General features: G+C 33.5%; 2 protein-coding genes across 2 annotated transcripts in view; both read right to left on the bottom strand.

Annotated features, from left to right (window-relative positions):
• LOC131066816 (uncharacterized) overlaps nucleotides 1-14301 on the bottom strand; it is an 85359-nt gene extending 71058 nt beyond the window's left edge. Inside the window, exons 1-2 of the mRNA XM_058001667.2 lie at nucleotides 13222-14301; nucleotides 11933-11997 (exon numbers count right to left, since the gene is read on the bottom strand). The gene's annotated coding sequence lies outside the window, so the exon portion shown is untranslated. The remainder of the gene's footprint in view (nucleotides 1-11932; nucleotides 11998-13221) is intronic.
• On the bottom strand, nucleotides 13309-13611 carry LOC131066794 (protein AUXIN-REGULATED GENE INVOLVED IN ORGAN SIZE-like). The gene has a single exon (XM_058001644.1). It carries the CDS (start codon nucleotides 13609-13611, stop codon nucleotides 13309-13311), a length of 303 nt encoding a protein of 100 aa, XP_057857627.1.
• Nucleotides 14302-21604: the final 7303 nt, after the last annotated feature.

Here is a 21604-nt window from a genome sequence, read left to right as displayed (position 1 = left end):
ATCAATGATAGTGTAGATAAATATTTAATACAATATATTACGTTAATATAACACTCAAAGGTGCATTAAGATAGCTCAAAATGGCTACTAGGAATGCCAAAAATGTTTAAATTTTAATTTTAAGATGTAAAAGAGGATACTATATGATATTATATGATATAATAATTTTAAGCTTGAAAATCAAATATGATACTATATAATTTAGGGTGATGAATGAGAGATCTAAGAATAAAGATCAATTACTAGAGACGAGTGATAATAGGATTAGATTATGACAATATATTAGTTTTAAGCTTGTTATTGAATAAAAAATGCTCCAAATCAAAGTGAACCTAAAACATGAAGGAAAGAGGGATGTTTATGAAATTTTCATCATTATACAAGTATTGAATGTTATAGTTTGAGTTTTAGAAGAGAAGAGATATTTACATAATCATATTCATCTTGCTTTCTATTTGATGTGGTAAAATAAATATCTCACTAATTTTTTTATTTTTGATTAAAAAAAAAGTTAATTTTTTGAAAATTGTAATTATTAAATATAGAATTAGTCAAAAATTCCTAGGTAATCTGAATTATGAAAATAGTGTAAATTGCTCTCCAAATTTTCATAAGGTCTTTTTTGCATCTTTTTTTGCGGTCTGCTGTGGTCTTCATCTGGCATTGTGGCGTCGCTAGAAGGGAAAGATGACACCAGCGGTGGACAGCTGGGTGTCCCTACGCATGCGAGCGAAACAGGTGGTATTTCTCTCGTTCAACCAAACCTTCAATTTGCATTTTCGGCAAGGGCTGCAATTAATGGCTCGGCGTCCTCCGTATCTGCTTCGGCTGCTTCAAAACCTCGATCTCACATCGTTTCTGATGGAATTAATCTTCCTGCTAACCCTACCGCCTTCAAGCCTAAAACCTTCTCGGAGGCGGTCGCTCAATCCGTTGGTATTGTTGAAGCCAAAGCTAGGTTTGTTGTCACCGGTCTCGAGCAAGATGAGGCCACCCCAACTGGTAAGACCTCCTTGGCTTCCTCAGTTTCATTTTCCTTAAATCCCAATTCAAAAATGATTGCTGAAATTGTTAAAGAAAAGAATAGGTTGAAAGACACTGCCATCTTCTTTGCTACTGTGGAAATAGATAAATGTCCTCCTCGAAAATTCTTGGACGACTGGTTCCATAATTTTTGGAACATTAAGTTAGGTTTTCACATCTCTTTCTGCAGACAAATTCAAAAAGGGTTATTTGTCATATTTTTTGCGAATCATGAAGCGCAAAAAGAGGTTTTAAAAAAATAGTTCTGGGCAGTTGGGTCGACCTCTTTTCGGGCGTTGGCTTGGACGCCTGAAGCCGTCCATGAAGAAGTGTTGGCTTTATCCGCTCCCAGATGGATTCTTGTTAAAAACGTCCCTCCCTTTCTGTGGCATTTTTTACCCCAATTATTAGAGCCTCTGGGTAAAACTATCAAAATGGACAACATTGTTAGGCTCATCCCGCATATGGACGCTAGGGTTCTTATTTCTCTCCTCCGTGGTAAAGAATTGCCATCTGAAATCAATGTCAGTGTTTTGAATGAAAGCTTTGTTTGCCCTATCGAAATTTTAGGTGGCCTAAACGCATGTTTTCTGAGTAGGAAAGAGGGTCATATCAGGAAAGATTGCCCCATTATTAAGAAATCCCAAGCTAAACTAGCCAGTAACCCTAACCCACCAGCTAACCTCTTGGTTGTCTCTTCATCTGCTGATAAACCTTCTAAGACTTTACCTGAACCGTCTATTGCTTTCCGCAATATGCCACCGGCCAACATTTTGTCCTTGCCTCCTCCCCTGATGGTTGCTGATCAAGATAGTGATGATGGTTTTACCTTGGTTAGGGATAGAAAGAAATGAAAGGGGAATATTGCAGGTAAACCTAATCCAAAATCTAAAAACCCTAGTGTTTCTTCTGTCCCTCCTCCTCCCATTTCTGGATCGCAGATTACCACTATTACTGATGGCTCTTCCCTTATTGTTAACCCTAGCATTATTTCTATCCCTCCTCTTCCCATTTCTGTGTCACAGAATGTCGACATTATTGATGGCCCTTCCCCTATTGTTAACTCCATTAAGCCGGCTGTGCTTACTCGAAAGCTTCCACCTAAGGTGTTTCAAGAAATTGAGGACGATTACTGTTTAGAGGTTATTCCTGCTATGGGTGCTTCTCAGACTGTGGATATGGAGTCCTCAAATTTTGATGAGGATCCTAAACCTGAGGACCTTGCTTTTAAGAGGCATGGGAGGCCTCCTGGTTCCAAAAACAAACCTGTGACTAAGAAGAATGGTGAGATTTCCAATAGCCTCACTATCTCTGTGAATAATGCATGCAGTAATCCTATTTTTGGTTCTCAATGAATTGTTTATCTTGGAATATCAGGGGACTTGAGTCTCCTGACAAAAAATTTGTGGTTAAACGTGTGTTAAATTCTTTTAATTCTGTTGATATTTTTATGATGCAAGAAATCAAATCTACTGGTTTCACTCTCAAAACCAATCTTAATTATATTTGGAATGATGCTATTAAGTTTTGCTCTAACCATAGTAGAGGTAAGGGAGGTATTGTTGTTCTTGTTAACCCTAAATGGGGACCTCTCATTACTAATCACGGTGTTTCTCCCTATCAAAGGGCTGTTTGGTTTACTATGAACATTAATAATACCCACATGGGATTCTGTTCTATTTATGCTCCTAATGATCCTAAAGAGAGAATCGCTCTGTGGGATTGGCTTATCACCCTTCCTGATATTCCTTGGTTTTTTGGAGGAGATTTTAACATGGTAGAGTCTCAAACTGATAAAGTTGGGGGCAATCCCTTTAGATGGAAAGACAGTGAAAATATGCACTGGTCTAAATTTAGATATTCTAAGAATCTTTTTGATCCTCTTGCCAACAATAAAGATTGCAATCCTGGAACTTGGCACACTTGGTGCAATTTCTAGCAAGGCTCTGATAGGATTTATTCCAGGCTTGATCATTTTTATGGTAATAAAGACTACTTCTCATTTCTCCCTGATCAAAATGGTAATGTTGTTTTGGTTACTGCTACCACTTTATCTGATCATCATCCCATTTTCACTTGTATTAGCTTCCATTCTGTTCCTAGTAAACAAAGGCCTGCTTGTAATAAGTTCATTTTGAATGCCAAGCTTCTTCAGGATGAGGATGTGTTGTGTGCTATTCAAATTATCAGAAATTTTAATCATATTAATCTCAAGGACTCCTCCCCGATTAATATATGGAAGGCTAACCTTATGTCTTGGAAATCTTTCCTTCAGACTATAGGTCAGAAGTTTGCCAAAGACTTTAGGTTCACTGAAAAATGCTTAAATTCTGATCTTCAGCAAGTTGAGCTTGAGGTTCAGTATGACTCTTCTAACCCAGAGCTTTTGAGTAGGGTCCTTACTGCTAAGGACGCTCTTAGTAGGCATCAGTATGTTAAAATTCAAGGAGCTAAAGTTCGTTCTAGAGCTAATTGGCTCCAGCACGAGGATAGAGGATCTAAATTCTTTTTTAATATTCTTAAACAAAAGCAAATTAAAGAGTCCATAGATAGATTGGTTTTTAACAATCAGGAGATTTTTGATCCTGTGTGTATTACCTTGGCTTTTGCTGATTATTATAGTAACCTATTTTCTTCTGAAGAGACTAAGGAAGCTGAAGCTGTTAGAATGCAATGCAAGGCTCTTATACCTAATAAATTGGATTTAGCTGATTCTCTTTCCCTTTCTAAGCCGATTTCTGTTGATGAGATTATTGGGGCTATAAAGTCCCTTAAGGACGATAAGGCCCCTGCGCCTGATGGCTTTTCTGTCGATTTCTACAAAGCTAATATTAGTTGGATTAGTAAAGACCTTTTGGATATTTATAATGAAGCCATGAGGGTTGGTACTCTCAGTTCTGAGATTAACAAGGGTATTATTAAGCTTCTTCCTAAGGATGGAGATAAGACTCTTATTAGGAATTGGAGGCCTATTACCCTCCTTAATGTGTCTTATAAAATTTTGGCTAAAATTCTTGCTATTAGATTGGTGCACATTCTCTCTAAAATTGTTAGTGCTACTCAAACGGGCTTCATTAAAGGCAAGTATATATTAGAGAATCTTATTACTGCTTGGGAAGCCATGGATTGGGCTAAATGCTCTCATCAAAACGTGGCTCTTCTGCTTCTTGACTTCGAAAAAGCTTATGATAGGGTCGAGTGGAATTTTATCATTATGATGCTCCAATCTTTTGGCTTTCCTCCCTATTTCTGCAATGCTGTTCAAATTCTCCTCAGCGATGCTTTTGCGCAAGTTGAAGTTAATGGTTCTCTTTCTGAACCTTTCCCCCTTGGGCGTTCCATCGGGCAAGGATGCCCGTTGGCTCCTGCTCTTTTTGTCATTTCTGCTGAAGCTTTGTATTATATCCTTAGGGATAACACTCTGTCCCCTGAAGTTAGAGGGGTTTACCTTCCTAACAATGACGAGCTTATAAATAGCCAATTTGCTGATGATACTGCTCTTTTCTTTGAGATCTCTAATAGCAATTTATTGAATCTGCAAACTAAGCTGAACATGTTTTGCACCATTTCTGGTGCTCGTATTTCTCAGGCTAAGTCTATTTGTTTGGGGTGGGATGATCAACCTCCAGATTGGTTATCTCAATATAATTATCAATGGGGAGGTCCTAATAAGATTGTTAGGTATCTCGGTATACCCTACTCGGTTGATCCTTCTCTTAAGGACATGTGGGATTGGGTTAAGGCTAAGATTATGAATAAACTCAATAAATGGCATAACAGATCTTTGTCTCTTGCTAGGAGAATTCAAGTTTGCCAAAAGCTGTTATCTTCGTATAATATTTATTATTCATCAACGTGGATGTTTAGCAATTATCAAATTCTTGAAATTCAAAAGGCTATTAGAATGTTTCTCTAGTCTGATGGCAAAGGTAATAGGAAATTTCATAGTGTTAATTGGAAATGGTGTCATACGGATAAGACCCTGGGAGGGCTAGGGCTTAAAGATCTTAAGCTTCAAGGCATTGCTCTTGCTGCCAAGTGGATTTTTCACTCTCTGGAGGGTGACAGTCCCTGGAAAGTGCTTATTAGACATAATATTGAGAGAGGTTTTCCCAAGAAAGCTTGTTCTTGGAAGAACCTCCCTCTCAGAGACCTTATTATTGGTAATTTTCTGGTGGTTGTTCAAGGTTTTGTCATCTTCAAATCCATTTGGCGTGCCTGGGAGCATGTCTGGGTTTTTATTACCAATAAGGAGTTCTATAATGATAATTATCTCCATGGTGAAAGGTCCATTTGGTGGAACTTGAGCATAAATGATAAGCCTCTAGCCCTCTACCAGGTTTGCTTTGCTAAGTCTTGGGCTAAATCTAGTATCACTCAATTTGTTGATATTTTTGAGCATGATAAGCTTATTCCTTGGGATGATCTTAAATGCAAATTTAATTTACCTGATACTCAAAATAAGACTTATAATTTGATTTTATATGCTTCTAAAGATATCCCTACCACTTGTCAGGTGGACTCTCACAGACACCTGAAGTGCAAGTGGCCGAATGGTATAGTTTTAGACAAGCTGAAAGCTAAGTATATAGAATTATTGATCATAATGAAAATATCCTTATGCATATTAACAATGTTTGGTATTGTTCTTTTGATGGTAAAACTTGGATTAAGCTGCTGAATTATATTTGGAAAAGCCCTATTGAGCCCAAGATTCAATGTTTTAAGTGGCTGGTTTTGCTTGACAGACTTCTGATTAAAAGAGATAATCAGTCTTCTGATATTTGTAATATTTGCAAATTGCCTGATACAGGTAGACACATTTTATTTGATTGTCTTTTTGCTAAAGAAATATGGAGACTTTTTGGCATTGTTTATCCTATTAATGTCAATATTCTTCAGATTGTTACTGGTTACATTAATGGTATTAGTAAAGATGCTAATGTTTTTTGGAATATTCTTTCCTCTAACATTCTTTGGCAGAACTGGAAATGTAGGAATGAGGAAAAATATCAAGGTAAGCCAAGAGATCTTACTAAGTGTTTTCGTAAACTCACATTTATCAAAATTTTCTTGCAGATTCAAACCACCATGATAATGGAGAAGGAAAAGCTGAGGAAATTTCTCAAAGATGGTCAAGCCACCTTCTTTTTGTATGAGCTCAAGTATGGTTACCAATGGCATAGGTCTCTGGATGATTTGAGAATATTTGAAAGCACTTGTTGGAGACTTAACCAGGTGATAAAGTGGAACCAGATTTCCAGGAAAGAGGAGACCTTTATGTTGGCCTAGATCCAGGAGAGGAAGAATATAGTTTGGATGGAAGGCCCACAAGGTTGGACTGCGTGGGTGGATACGTTCCCTGATGTTCTTCACTAGTTTTTATGTCACATCTTGTATTGTTCATATGATGTACATGGTCCATTATACTTGTACATTCGTTATTTTGGTTTTGGTGTGAGGCTTTGCCTCGGTCTTGATTCTCGGTGAACAATATTGTCCTTTTTTGGTACTCCTTATAGCTAATAGAAAAAAAAAAATTCCTAGCTGGGCAAGGGCATGCAATTTCACATTGAGATAGGTGCATGTAGAAATTCACAACTCATTTATATAATATATTATATAAATAAAAAAAGAAATAAAATAAGTCATCAAAAATACACAACATAAGAAACTTTTATATATTATATGCCTCCAAGAATAGAATAGAAATGAAAATACATTATGTCTTTTTTGAGTATGATATACAATATAAGTTTGAAATATGCTCAATATTTTAGTATGGCATTAGACTCATACATCTTATTCTTTTATCAACAAGAATTCTTACAATAGTCTAATGTTATAAATAAAAAGAGATTCAATGGTGAATGTTTTAATATCTAAAACCTTAGAATAATGGTGGTTTTACTAAACAAGGTCTTGTTTAGGTTATTTATTATCTAACACCTTAGAATAATAGTGTTTTTACTAAACAAGAACTTGTTTAGGTTAGTTAATGGACAAGAAAACCAAACCTTCACAAATGTAGATGCTACTAGTAAGTGGGAGGTAAGATGGATCTAATAAGGTTCTCTTTTCAATATTATTTAATTTAAGTAGTAATGTGATTTAATATGTTAGTAAGTTAATATAGAAAAGAATGTTTTCGATTAGTTCACATAAATTTGTGAATAAATAGATATCAATCTTTTATTATATCTTCAAAAGAAGTTTTTTAGAACAAAAATACTCATATAAAATATATATAAGTCAACTTATGTCTTTCAAAATCTAGTTGGTGGCATGTATATTAGAAATTTAATAATAATATTCCTATTCAATAATAATTAGTAGATCTTATAAATCAAGACAACCTAAATATATAATGTAACAATATCAAGTGCTACTCCAGAAATAAGAACCAAGATGTAGGATTGAGAGTTCTACAACCCTATGCATAGTAGGATATAAGAGAAATTTATAGAAAAGAAAAAAAGGAGGTCCCATAGTGTATACAAATAGTCAAGATATAGAGAAGGAGAAAATGAAACCTTAAATTTATTGTTTACATCATAGTGCTTGAGGATATTTTAAAGAAATGCAAGAATGGCTACTATACATTGAAGTTATAAAAAAGGAAAAAGAAGTAGAAGATAATATAAATTTATGTAGTGGGGAAGAATAATTATTTATACCTATTACACCTAAAAAATTAAAATCTACACAATAAGATCCTATTTAAAAAAGGTTGGTTCAAAGAGAACAATGATATTCCAAAGGAAAGAATGTTATTCTAGTAGGCATGAAATAGCTAGAGTATAAAATATTTCATAGAAAAAAAATCTAATGTTTTATATAAGAAAATCAATACTATATGGCATGTTTAAGCATTAGATAATAATAATCTTCTAATAAAAATTAAGATTATTGATATAAGAATATCAACATAATTTTATAATAACAACTATATCATAAAAAATGAAAGGTTATTGCAAAAGGAATTCAAGAGGAAAATTTTATACAAGTTATGTACAACAAATCTAAAATTAGTAGAAATGGTAACATTTGATGATAAAAATGTCAATTTAGTGGATGCCAAGTTTGAACTTGTAAATACACACTTTAGAGTTTTGAGCAAAGAGTAAAACTCTAGAATAATTGGATCTTCATTTAATAGTAAAATTGGGAAAATGTGAAGGTTATATATTATGCAAGCAATACACATTTCCATTTTAAAAAAGGGAAACAAAAGAAAAGGATCAAAATTACACTTAGTACATTTAAACATATGTGGAATAATACAAACCACCTCATATTAGTGAGCAAGAAAGTTAGATAGGTCACTAATGGGGTGAATAAGCCTATAATGTTGCCAAGAGTTTATATGCAATTGGATCAAGATGTATTATATTATCCCTTACTCCCTACAACAAAATGACATAGTAAAAAGGAGGGGCTATACTCTTGTTAAGACACAAATTGAATGCTTAAGAGTAGTGAGTTGCAAATTCTTTTTAGGTTGATGCACTTTTGACATGCCACCATATGTCTAAAACATATTGCTCAGTGTATTATTTTATTTTGAGTGATAGTGTAGTTTCTTGGATGAGTAAGAAACAACCAATAGTTTCACTTTCTAGTATTGAAGTAAAGTATATGTTAGCATGCCAAGCCATTAAATAATTAATTTGGTTAAAAAGGAGAGTGAACTCTTTCAAACCCAATTTGTAGTTCTAAAATGTGATAGTTAAAGTTTCATTGAACAAGTTGGGAAGAACACAATAAAGATGTAAAATTGTGCAACAAAAAATATGGTAATAGATGTGTTGACAAAGCTATTGTCAAAAATCAAGTTAAAGTTCTACAAAAGAAAATTTAATCTTCAACAAATCAATTAAGAGCTATTTGTCTTGTGTAAGTATTACAAATAAATTTAACCAAAGATCTCACAAGAGAATGTCATCTTTAACAAATCATTTTATTTGTCTAAATTGAAATATTAAAAATAAATTTAACCAAAAATTTCTAGTTAAATAAAACATATAATTTGCATAATGAAAATCACAATTTAAATATAAACATATTATATAAAACAACTAAAAACAAGATATAGAATGAACAATAAAATATACCCTACACAATAGAAATTTTTTTTATATATGATTTGAGAATAAATGGAAGAAAAATGTTGTATTCCTTTATTTAAATGGTGTTATTTGTGAATCATTTCATATACCATGTAAGTTTAAGTCTACTCAATATTTAAACAGTAATTGATAATAAGTTTTTTTTAAAATAAAAAATGATAACCTTCATAAAAATCTATGTTTAAAATAACGACCATTCATAAAATCCAAATGGAAAAGCTTTAGAACAGAAATGCACACTTGAAAATATTATTTAAAAAAATCAACAATGTATTGCATTGTCTAACGACAAAAATAAACAAGAGCTGTGAGACAGCATGAGTACCTGCCTTTAGCTAAAAACATGCTAGCAATGCAGTGAATTGTTGAGAACAATTAAGTAGTATAAAGTTACTTTGTGCATGTAAAAAATGTATATAATAAATAAAATTATATATGATAAATTTTTAAATTTGCGTGAGCTTATATTTGACATAGTAGGAACTTTTTCTTTTCATGTAATGTAATTTTAGAAATAGTTTACAACTGAAATTCAGTGCTAAAATAATAAGTGGTTGTAGTGTTTGAAGAACGAGTTATCAAACCTAGTAGAAAGTGATAGTTTGGAAAGTATGGTGTCTAATACTATGCATGTTCTGAATGTAACTGAACAGTGCACAAAATTTGCATTTACAAAAACTACTTTTTCACGATTTAGAGTTTAATGGTTAAGTTTGTATATACTGTGAAAGTGTAGAACTTAATGGTTAAGTTTGCATTACAAGTATATACGAAGAAAACTTGATATACGAAGAAAACTTATAACAATAGAGAGGATAAAACAACATGGATACATCATGTATTCAAAAGAATATTTCATGTAAATTGTTCGTATTTACTGTCGTGTTCTTCTAGGCCAATAATATTTCTTGTATAATTGTGTTGGTAAGATATCGGGTTTATTTTTCTTGACTTTCAACATTGGATTATATTCCCTTACAATATGTCCAGAGGTCTTTATAAATTGCTAATATTTGTTTGACTATTAATTGTATAAATTGCTAATATTTGTTTGACTATTAATTGTAATTTGATTGTTTGATTGTTATTAGACTATTAATTGTAATTTGATTGTTAATTTTTTTTTATGTTTGAAGGTGAGTCTCTTTCTTTGATTTTTTGAGTTGATATAATCTATCATTTTTCAATGTATTTATATGCTTCTATTATGATTACTCTCTATATTGGGGTGTAATTGTTATTTGATTGTGTTTGACTATAGACTCTCATTTTATTTTTTATTGATTGTTCGAAATAGTCTCTTTCTTTGACTTTTTATTAGATTCAAGAACTTATTTTACATTTAAAATTACAAATAAAATCACAATTAAAAACTAAAAATACAAAAAAATATTAAAAAAAATCATAGTAAAAAACAAAAAATACAAAAAAACATATTTAAATAGTTTTAAGAAATTAATTTTGGCTATATAATTTTTTAATTATCTTTTGATATAAAAAATAATGTTAAATATTATTTAAAAAATTTTAACATTAAATTTTTTTAATTTTATAATCAATATTTTATTTAACATTATTTTTTTTTAATTTTATAATCAATTTTTTATTTAAAGTTCATTTGCTCACTCAAACATATTAATCTTTTACAAATTTTAAAAAATAAGTGTGTGAGCTATATGAGATTTTTTAAGGTCTCTATCTTAAAATTGAATTTTCTTTTTCTTCCAACCATAAAATAAAAATCATGACTGGTGGGACCGACTGAAGCTGAGAGGGGGGAATTATTATTCCATATTTATTTGGAAAAGATAGTTTTTATGGTTACAAACTCGAAAAGATAGTTTTTATGGTTACAAATTCGTTACTAGAGGGAGAGGTCTTCTGGGTTTACTGTTATCGTTTCCGATCTGCTTCGAGTATTGTCATTAATTTTCAAACCAATTTATATAAAGAGGAAGAGATAGAAGGGGAAGAGATGAATATATATATAAAATGGTATGGTATATAATATATAATAATGTATAATATTAAAATATTACATATATTAATAAGTATAAATTATGATATGTATTTTAAAAGTAAAATAAATAAATAGAATATTTGACTATATAATATTATTATATCAAGATTTATTTTCTTAAAATGGAGCATTTATATCATATTATTTTATTTTATTTTATAATATTATAGTGGTTAACAAAATTACATTTCTCAATATAAATTTAAATTTTGAAAAGTATAAGAATATAATATATTGACATTACAAACAATAATAACATTAATTGAAAGATGAATTCAATATTAACAAATAATTTTTTATTACTATACTAAAACGAATACAATTTAAATTTACATAGATAATGTCAAATACTATTGAAGTTTTTCTTAAATTTGATAATCAATATTTTTATAGAAATTTTTTAAAATATAACAACTAATAATAATTTAAACAAAAATAGATAATAATAATATAGATTTTTAATGTTGTAAATTAATATGTAATTTTAAATTTTAGATATGAGATTTCTATGTCTTAAAAAATTAATACAAGATTAAATTTTAAAATCAATGATAGTGAAAACAAGATAAAATTATTTAATTTTTTTTTATTTTAATTATTTTTTAATCTAAATTATTTTATATAAATTAAAAATTTGTATTCAAAATTGTTATAATAATTATCATCGTTTAAGAAATGCTTTTTATTAAAAAAATAAAAATACATACAATATAATAAAGAAAATATCTTTTAACTGTAAACTTGATTAGTTCAGGGTTACCGAAATTAAATTGAATATTGAAGTCCGCTGCATTACTCCGTGTCCTTTTATTTGTGTGAGCCCACCTGTCAAGTACAAGAAAGCTGTCATCCTTAGAACCATGAAGAATTTTATATATGCTTGCCACGTAGCTGGTACCTTAAAATTGTAGTGGGGTTTTACAGAAGCTTATGCTAAATAAGTAGAAAAGCTCCAGATAACAAGCTCATAAATGCGCATTAAAAGCCCTTCTTCCAGACATTCATTTCAATTTTTTAAGTAAGACATTGGAAAAAAATAAATTCCTTAACATTAGTCTCCGCCTAAACGCATTGAGTTGTTGTATAAGTTTTTATTTAATCTCTGCAGATTGTCCATACTTTTAATAAAATGAAGAAACTTGCATTATCTCCATTTTTAGGAAACAACAGATCTGCCATCAATGCAACAACAAAAGGGCCAAAAAAAAAAATCAATTTGCAAGGCGGCCTCTGCTCTGCTTTATAACCAGAAAGTCAAATGGAAAACAAGGAAAACATGATAAATGCTAAAAACTACTCCTAGGGAATGGGAGTGTCTGTAATTATGGGAGACAAAAAACAGTTTTCAAAGCAAAAATAACCATTCAAACAATGAATTCATGGTGCATTGAATAATAAAAAGATTCTCAAATTCTCTGAACAACAATAAGTCAATATTTTAATTGTTAGTAGTCTTAACAAGTAATAAAGTTCCATATTTTTAAGTTTGATTGAAGGAACTAACAGTCTCAAACACGCTTGGAATTTCACGGTTTCCTTACCTGTCAAACCAGAAATTCAAGACGGTTTGCTATGTACCTTTTGAATTACAGGTTAAGAAAATTAACAGAGTATCAAACATTTTAATGATTCAAAATAAAATTTATTAAAAACCAGAAAAATCTACAGATTATTTGTAATTTATACTGTCAAATCTTTGGTTCAGAGATAATTCGACCTTTATGAATATTTTAAAGCATAAATCCGTAGAAACATGCCGCAATTTCAGATTTAGTTGTGAGTCTAATGGAGAGAGAAACTAAGTACACAAAGAAAAACAGTAAAGTTAAAAATGTTCTTTTATCCCTACCTAGATGTTTCTATAATTTTGTATTCAACTTGAACAAATCAGAAAGAAACAATTCATTTGTTTCAATTTTTAATTTGCCTCTTCAATTATTCAAGCAAGATATGTACAGTAAAGAACAGAAAAAGAATCCTTGCGATTTCTAACGGATAAAGAAATTCATGCTGAGATTTACAAAGAAATGGTGTCCAAAAGAATCGTACCTAGAACATACAATCTGCCGCGAAGACGTTCAGCAAAAACTCATCTTGAACAGCCGTTGCAGTTTCTTTCATCGAAGAAACGTATTATCAAACAGATGACACTACCGTATTGGTGACATTGCCAGGCATGAAAGCCAATACCATGAGCATAACAAATATCACAATAGGAACCAGCAATAATATAAATGGCGGAGGCGGTAGAGTAGGCAAAATCAAAGGAAGAACTAGCAAAGAGACAGTCAGCCAGAACAGTACCAATACAGATTCAACACTGTAACAAGAAACACTACATGACTTCTGCATTTGCGCTGCTTCTCCTCTTCTGTAAGGAACCTTCACAAATGAAGCATTCCGAGAAACATTCACTATGTTATTGGAATCCCGCTGCATTTAAAGACTCCACCGGTATGAATTTCCAGTCGTACAGGCAAAAAAAAGTAAAACCTTAAGGAAGCTTCCGGAACAAAGAATTTCAAACAAAATAGGCCTCCAAACAAGCAAAAATTCTCGGATCTGGCATCAAACAGTACTCATCTCGCTTCATCTCCTCAAATATCCCCCAAGGTGCAATGAACCTTGTACACCTAATTTCTTATTACTGAAATAATCTTGACTATTTGCTGCCACACTTTTAGTAAATTGCACAGAACTTTCATTTTGCGGATGCAGCGCTGCAAAAGTCTGATAGACAACAAAAACCTTGAGATATGTACCTGATTGAGAAGCCCGCTAATTTCGATGAAATTTCTGTAGTCACATGAGTAACAGCTGACATTTTCTGTCCTTCATCATTATGTATTCACAAGTTGAGAACACCAAAGTCTAGCGTAAAACTCATCCAAACTGTAAAATATTGACCTTGTAGGAATCGCAGCGATCAGAGGAAGGCCGCTAAAACATCCGATTTGGAGGCTTTGTAATGCGACATGGCGATTTGTCTGTTAAATCCAAGGTTCAAACCCTTCCCCTTCGTCTTCTTTAGATACAGACGGTTGAGCTTTTGCAAAGGTGAAAATTCCTTTCAAAATATCGCCCCGTCTTTTTTTTTTCTTTCTTGTTTTGTATGTTTGTCGACAACTTTTTCAAAAGTATCAACATTAATTCAAAGTTTGCTCAACTTGCTTAGTCTCACATGCTATATTAGTTTCTTGGTAATAGGTGGATTACTATTGTTATACATTAAATAATTGTTTATGATGTGACCTATGAATCATAATTATTTTTTTTTATAAATTCTATTTCAATATTAAAGTAAATTTAAATGATTAATTTTTTATTGGGCAATATTTAAAACTGTTTTTTATATTGTATTTGTAAGAGTAGGACAACTTCTATTTTGGAACGGTTTTTTTCATAATATGATAGTGCATAATGTAATGAAAGGTGGTACACTTAAGTTCTTAATAAGATACATATTGACAAAGATTAGTGGTTTAAGATTAATGGGTCTAAAAATAATGGATTGGATAAAATGGGCTTAACAAAGTTGCATGATGCTTATTTAATTGTTTTGTACCCATCCAACCATATTGCATCTTAGGATATCTCACAATATTCTTAGTGTTTACAAAATAGGGTCATAGAGACAACGAAAGGAAAAACTATGTTTTTTGCTCATTTAGCCATAACCCAATAAAAATATAAAACATCATTGCCATATATATGTACAACTTTCTTACTTAAATCAATTCAATGAACCTACCTTGGACATATTGTTAACAAACTTGTAGTGCATTTGGTTGTTTTTCCTTTAGTGTGGGTGTACATGTTAGATTAATGCCATAGTGATATGATAGCCTAAGTAGACTTAATTGAGCTCTGATGTACAATGAATTTGTGGACATCAACAACTAAAGTGGAGTACAACTAAAAAAGATGGGATACATTATCAAGACCAAATAGTGGGGGAATAAATGTGTGGTAAAGATGCCTGTTGTTTATTGGAGTTGTTTAACCACTTGACTAATTAAAATATGCTACATGGCCTCTTTAAAAAGTTTCACAACTAAAACTTTATTAGGCTCACAAAATTTGCATAAAATAATTTATTACATCATTAAAGAGACTTACTCAAGAAAAAAACTAATGTTGCACATCAAATTATTTAAACTATTCCAAGAGATATTGGCCAAAGAACAAAGTAATGAGAAATTGTTCGCTTGTTTGGTTGTGATGAATAGAATTACTTGTAGAAAAGTTGAAACAAAACTAGAGAAAGTAGGCCATCGGGTGATCAATCATGTTAAAGGATACTACTTACTCGATTTATTGAGGTGTGGAGGAATGATTCTTAGTAAAACCTGCACAGTGGAAAGTGACTTAAGTTGTGAGTGACTACTTATCCTACTTGTCACTAAGAAAATATATTAAAAGGTGTTGGCATGTCTTAAGATAAAGATAGGAAACTTGATTCAATTGTAAGGAAAAAGACATGGGGATTAATGGATGGGGTTTGAAGACACAATGTAAGTTCTATAGTCCATTGTTTAGTTCTTTATCCCTAGGAGTGATATGTGTTATTCTTGTTAGGACCCAGAGGCAACTGAGAGGGGGGGGGTGTGAATCAGTTGTCTATTAATTTCAACCCAAATATAACTTAATCAAACTTGATGCATAATACCGGTAAACCAAACTTAATGTCGGTTGACAGTTTAATAGTTAATAATAGTACCGGTAACGTTTAATGCATGAAACGAAAAGACAAATAACATCCACAACACATAACACAAATATTTGTACGTGGAAACCCTATAAGGGGAAAAACCATGGTGGGAAACTTTACCCACAATCAGATGATACTACTGCATATAGTATGTGTGTACAAATGGGGTCTGCACATGCAGAAAGGTCAACTTCCTAGAGCTCACTGCTCAATCACAAAATGGGAGTCACACTGACTACAATTGGATGGTTAAATCCAATAATAATGTACTGCTCAAAATAACATCTTCATATGTTGGATTCAGTACCGGTTAAGCTCTGATTGTCTTCTTCATACCTTCCTTGAATCTTCAAATGATGTCTGTGTGTATAGCTCTTCTTATATTCACATATATCTTATTACAATCCTTTTCCACACCTTCTACATAATCTCACAAATGAGATCTTACATATATACCAAAACCTAAGACCAAATGTGTAGGTTTGGCTCACTACGAATATTACAATTAAATCAATTACAAATGAATCAATATGTGATGCATCATGTCATCTCAATGCATTTACAATAATAACCAATCAATAAAACATCTCCATAACGTGTCGTGCTGATCTGGAATAGATAATGCTTGCTGGTCCATAACCTAGACCAATTTATCAGTAACAACAAATATGCAAACTCGATTAGACCAGTAACCAAATCACCAAAACCAAGTGTCCAAACAATGTCTTTGACATAACCAAGTAATCTCTAGATGGTAACAGATCATCCTCAATGCCGGTGAACAATATAATTGATGAATCAATGATGAACAATTAGTACCAAATCGGTACTAAGAGGGCAGGGTGAATTAGTACTGACAAAAACACTTTTACTTGAACCAGTTTGACTGAGAACACTGTACTTGATTGGAAAGCAATAGCACCGGTCTAAACCAAATTACTATCGGTTCAACACAGTAAGAATGTGAAAGACATAAACTGGTAACTCTTGGCTTTCCACACAATCTAACATCATATTTCCACTTCACCCATATGCATACACTAGTAATACATCAACAAAAATGTAAAGACTTACTGGTTCAACATGCTTTACCACTTGACAGAGAATAACAAAGCATCACATGAAAAACATCACACATAACACACATATTTTTCACATGGAAACCCAACTGGGAAAAACCACGGTGGGGATGAATACCCACAAGTTGTTCTTTGAACCCTTTTGAAGTCCGCTCTGTTAGGAGCCTAGTCCAGTTAAAAACTTTACAACAGGTTCTGTTAGGAATCGATCCTGCTAGGGATCACCCGGTTAAGGGATGGCTAAAATACCTGGTTAAGGGTTAAACCCTGTTAAAGGTTACCTTGTTAGAGGATTTTAAGAACTCAATGATTTTGAATCACCCTATTAAAGGATTTATAGCAAGTTGGTTAAAGCTACCCTGTTAAGGGATTTTCCAATTGTTGAAGTGGTTAGAGGTCAATAGGTATTACAATGATCTGGTAACAACACTTCAATGCCAATACAGATCTGCTTTAGTTCCTTCCTTCTGCAATCACACTCTGCAGGTATCTATTCTCTTATCTAGTCTAGCAAGAATCACGTATCTCTGCACTTAGATACTCTCACAACATTTGCCAACAACCTCAATATAAAAAACAACATCGACCTTATAAGAAAGGTAGGTCTTTAGCATAAACCCTAAACCCTAAACATTTAGGTTAAGCAATTCAATCGGTTCAATCCTAACCATTGAACATATTGCATTGCTCACAACAGTCTTGAACAGATCTCAAGATGTTCTCCATCATTCGTTCTTTACCACTTCTTGGAGGCTGATAACCCATCACGCATTCTCCACCGTTTATAGAGACTTTGCACATTCCCGAGGTAGATAGGATCAATCTCCTTCATGCAAGATCCTTCACGCACACAAGGTTGACGTGGCAACACAATCTGTTCTTCATTACAATGCTAACTTGTGACACGATGTCATCGGTTGAATCCCACAGACTTGGAATACTTCAACCAGAAACCCTGAAGCTAAGACTACCAACCGATAGTCATACCATATGAAACCTTGATACAAGACATTCCATATACTAGTTCACATTCCAACATACCAGTTCACTTGGATAGGCATATCGCTTCACTTTTTCACATATTCCTATTCACAACATCATACCGGTTCTCTTACAAGTTGCTTACTTCAACATACCGGTTCACTCTTTAGCATATTGACATTTACCAGTTCACTCTTCAGCATATTGACATATACCGGTTCACTCTTCAGCATATTGACATCAATGACAACATACACTATCATCATGTCATCATACTCTGCACATATGCCAACAATCTCCCCCTTTGGCATTGATGGCAATATACAAAGATATCTCTCCACTTCACATCTTCTCCCCCAATACTGCAGATATCTTTTCCGCTTCACATCTTCTCCCCCTTTGACAAAAATGACAAAGTGAAGGCATAAACATCTATGTTCTACTATGTTGCTCCCCCTAAGGAGTAGCATCCTTCAACACACCAATCCTGAAAAAGATATATCAATGTAAGTCCTGACTGATGTGGAGCACACACCTTTAGTTCACCTCTTGAAGGGGCAACACCCCTAATTCACCTCTCAAATAGGTAAAGGTAGCCTTCGGTAGAGGCTTGGTGAAAATGTCTGCTAACTGCTCCTTACTGGAAACATGTTCCAATACAACTTCTTTGTTTTGAACCTTTTCCCTTAAGAAATGATACTTAAGCTCAAAGTGCTTGGTTCTAGAATGTAAAACCGGATTCTTGGAGATGTTAATCGCACTTGTGTTGGCACAAAATATACTTACCGGTTCAGATACAGGAACTTTGAAGCCATTTAATACATGCTTCATCTAGATTGTCTGGATGCAGTTCATAAATGCTGCAACATACTCCGCTTCTGCTGTAGATTGAGAGATACAACTCTACTTCTTACTCATCCATGAGACTAGTCTGCCACCAAGAAAGAATGCACCACCGGCTGTGCTCTTCTGGTCGTCCACATTACCAGCCCAGCCAGCATCTGTAAACACTTTTAGGTTGAAATCATTACTGTATGGATACCATAATCCATAGTCAATAGTTCCCTTCAGATATCTCAGAATCCGCTTGACTGCTACTAAGTGGGATTCTCTTGGGCTTTTCCAGGAACTGCGCAGTAATGCCCACTACATGTGCAATGTTCGGTCTTCTATGTACTACATAGTGCAATTTACCAATCATTGATTGGTATTCCTTCTCATTTACCAACACTGAGTCATCCTCCTTTGATAGTTTACAATCGGTCACCATCGGTGTACCAACCGGTTTGCTGTCTTCCATGCCAAAGGTCTTCAACACCTCTTTGACATATTTGGACTAAGTGATAAAGATTCCATCTTTCATTTGTTGAATCTGTAGTCCAATGAAGAACTTAATCTCCCCTATAAGTGACATCTCGAATTCCTTTTTCATCTCATCTGCAAAATCATGACTCATCTTGTCATCTCCTCCAAAAATTATGTCATCAACAAATACCTCACAAATTAGAATCTGATCTCCTTCTGACTTCAGGTATATATTACTATCCTCACTTGTTCTCTCAAATCCAATCTTCACAAGATGGGAGTGCAAACGTTCATACCATGCTCTAGGTGCCTGCTTTAGTCCATACAAGGCCTTATGTAGCCTACATACCATGTCACTATCTTCTAATAGGGCAAACCCATCTGGTTTCTCTATATACACCTCTTCCTCTAGTATTACATTTAGGAATGCAGATTTTAGATCCATTTGATATACTTTGAATCCCTTGAATGCTGCATATGCAAGAAGCATATGAACTCCTTCCAATCTAGCTACTGAAGCAAAGGTTTCTCCATAGTCTTCTCCTTCTTCTTGGACAAATCCTTTACACACCAGTCTAGCTTTGTTTCTAACCACTGAGCCATCATCATTCATCTTATTTTTGAAAACCCATTTGGTGCCAATGACATTTTTATGCTCCGGTCTGGGTACCAAAGACCATGTACCATTCTTTTCTATCTGGTCAAGTTCCTCTTCCATTGCCTTGATCCAGTCTTCATCTTTATATGCCTCTTTGAATGTTTTAGGCTTGAATTCAGAGATCATGCAAGAGTTTTCTTTGACTTTTCTTCTTGTAAGAATTCCTGCATCCTTGTCTCCTATGATCTGCTTTGGATCATGATTCAGCTTTACATACCTGGGAATGATCTTAGTTGTTTCCTCTTGCTTTTTTTCTTCATTAGCATCAACATCAACATCTACCGGTGTAGGAGCACTGTTACTGGTGCTAGGCTGTTTTGCAACCGGTTCCTAGAAGGTTACTACCGGTTCATTTCCTACTTGCTCACTGCCAGTTTCCTTAGATTTTTTAGAGGTTTCATCAACTCTAACATTGATGCTTTCAACAATTCTCTGAGTCCTATTGTTGAAACATTGGAGAGCTTTTCTCTTTGTGGAATATCTTAGGAATATTCCCTCATCACATTTAGCATCAAACTTGCTCTGATGTTCACTCCTCTTGATATAACATTTTCTACCAAACACTCTAAAGTAGCTTACCACTGGTGTCTTACCAGTCCAATACTCATAAGGTGTTTTATCCTTACCCTTTTTGATGAGTACCCGGTTCATTGTGTAGACTGCAGTGCTCACCGCTTCTCTCCAAAAGGTGTGAGCAACCTTTCCTTGGATTAACATAGTTCTAGCTGCTTCAACCATAGTCTGGTTGTTCCTCTCTGCTAGGACATTCTACTATGGATTTTGGGGGGCAGACAATTGCCTCTTGATGACATTCTCTTCACAATATTTTTTGAATTCATCGGAAGTGAATTCTCCTCCTTGATTAGTTCTTAAGCACTTAATCCTCTTACCACTTTCTTTTTCAACCAGTGCTCTGAAGGCTTTGAATTTTCCAAAGGCTTCAGATTTGTCCTTCAAGAATGTGACCCACATCATTCTTGAGAAATCATTAGTAAGAATCATAAAATACCTATCTCCCTACACACTCCTAGTTTTCATAGGACCACACAAATTAGTATGCACAAGATCAAGTAAATTATCTGCAGTGAAAGGTTTACCTTTGAAGGTTGAGAAAGACATTTTCCCCAGTTGACACTCTCTGCACAAAGGATTCTCTGGTTTGCTCAGCATAGGCAATCCTCTAACTGTCTTGATCTTACTAGCCTTCACAATATTATCAAATTTTACATGGTAGAGTCTCCTATGCCATATCTAGCTATCCTCAAACTTAACCATTAGACAAGTACTGACATTAGCATTTAGCTAACCTTTGGTCTGCATACCGGTAGCCATTAGTTCACCATTATTTCCTTTGATTTTGCACACTCCATTTTTGAATTCCAAAGTGAGTCCATTATCATTCAGTTGAGCAACACTCAAAAGGTTGTGTCTGAGATTTTCTACCCAATACTCATTGTCAGCACTGCTTCTTCCATTTAGAGAGGTGGACCCTCTGCCTTTTACCATACATTGTGCATCATTACCAAAATGAACCACACCACCATCATACTCTTCCAGAGATAGAAAATTACTCCGGTCACTAGTCATATGGTGAGAACAACCACTGTCAATAATCGACTCATTGGAATTATCAAAGCGGGAGACAAGAGCCTTCTTGTCTGACACATCTTCCTTGACTGCTACAAACACAATATCTTC

The sequence above is a fragment of the Cryptomeria japonica genome, chromosome 3, assembly GCF_030272615.1.
Source record: "Cryptomeria japonica chromosome 3, Sugi_1.0, whole genome shotgun sequence".
Taxonomy (NCBI): Eukaryota; Viridiplantae; Streptophyta; class Pinopsida; order Cupressales; family Cupressaceae; genus Cryptomeria; species Cryptomeria japonica.
The sequence above is the reverse complement of the archived record's forward strand: the minus strand, read 5'-3'. Positions and strand labels throughout refer to the sequence as shown.

Coding starts and splice junctions, on each gene's coding strand:
- LOC131066794 (XM_058001644.1), bottom strand. CDS start 13,611: ATGCAGCGGGATTCCAATAACATAGTGAATGTTTCTCGGAATGCTTCA.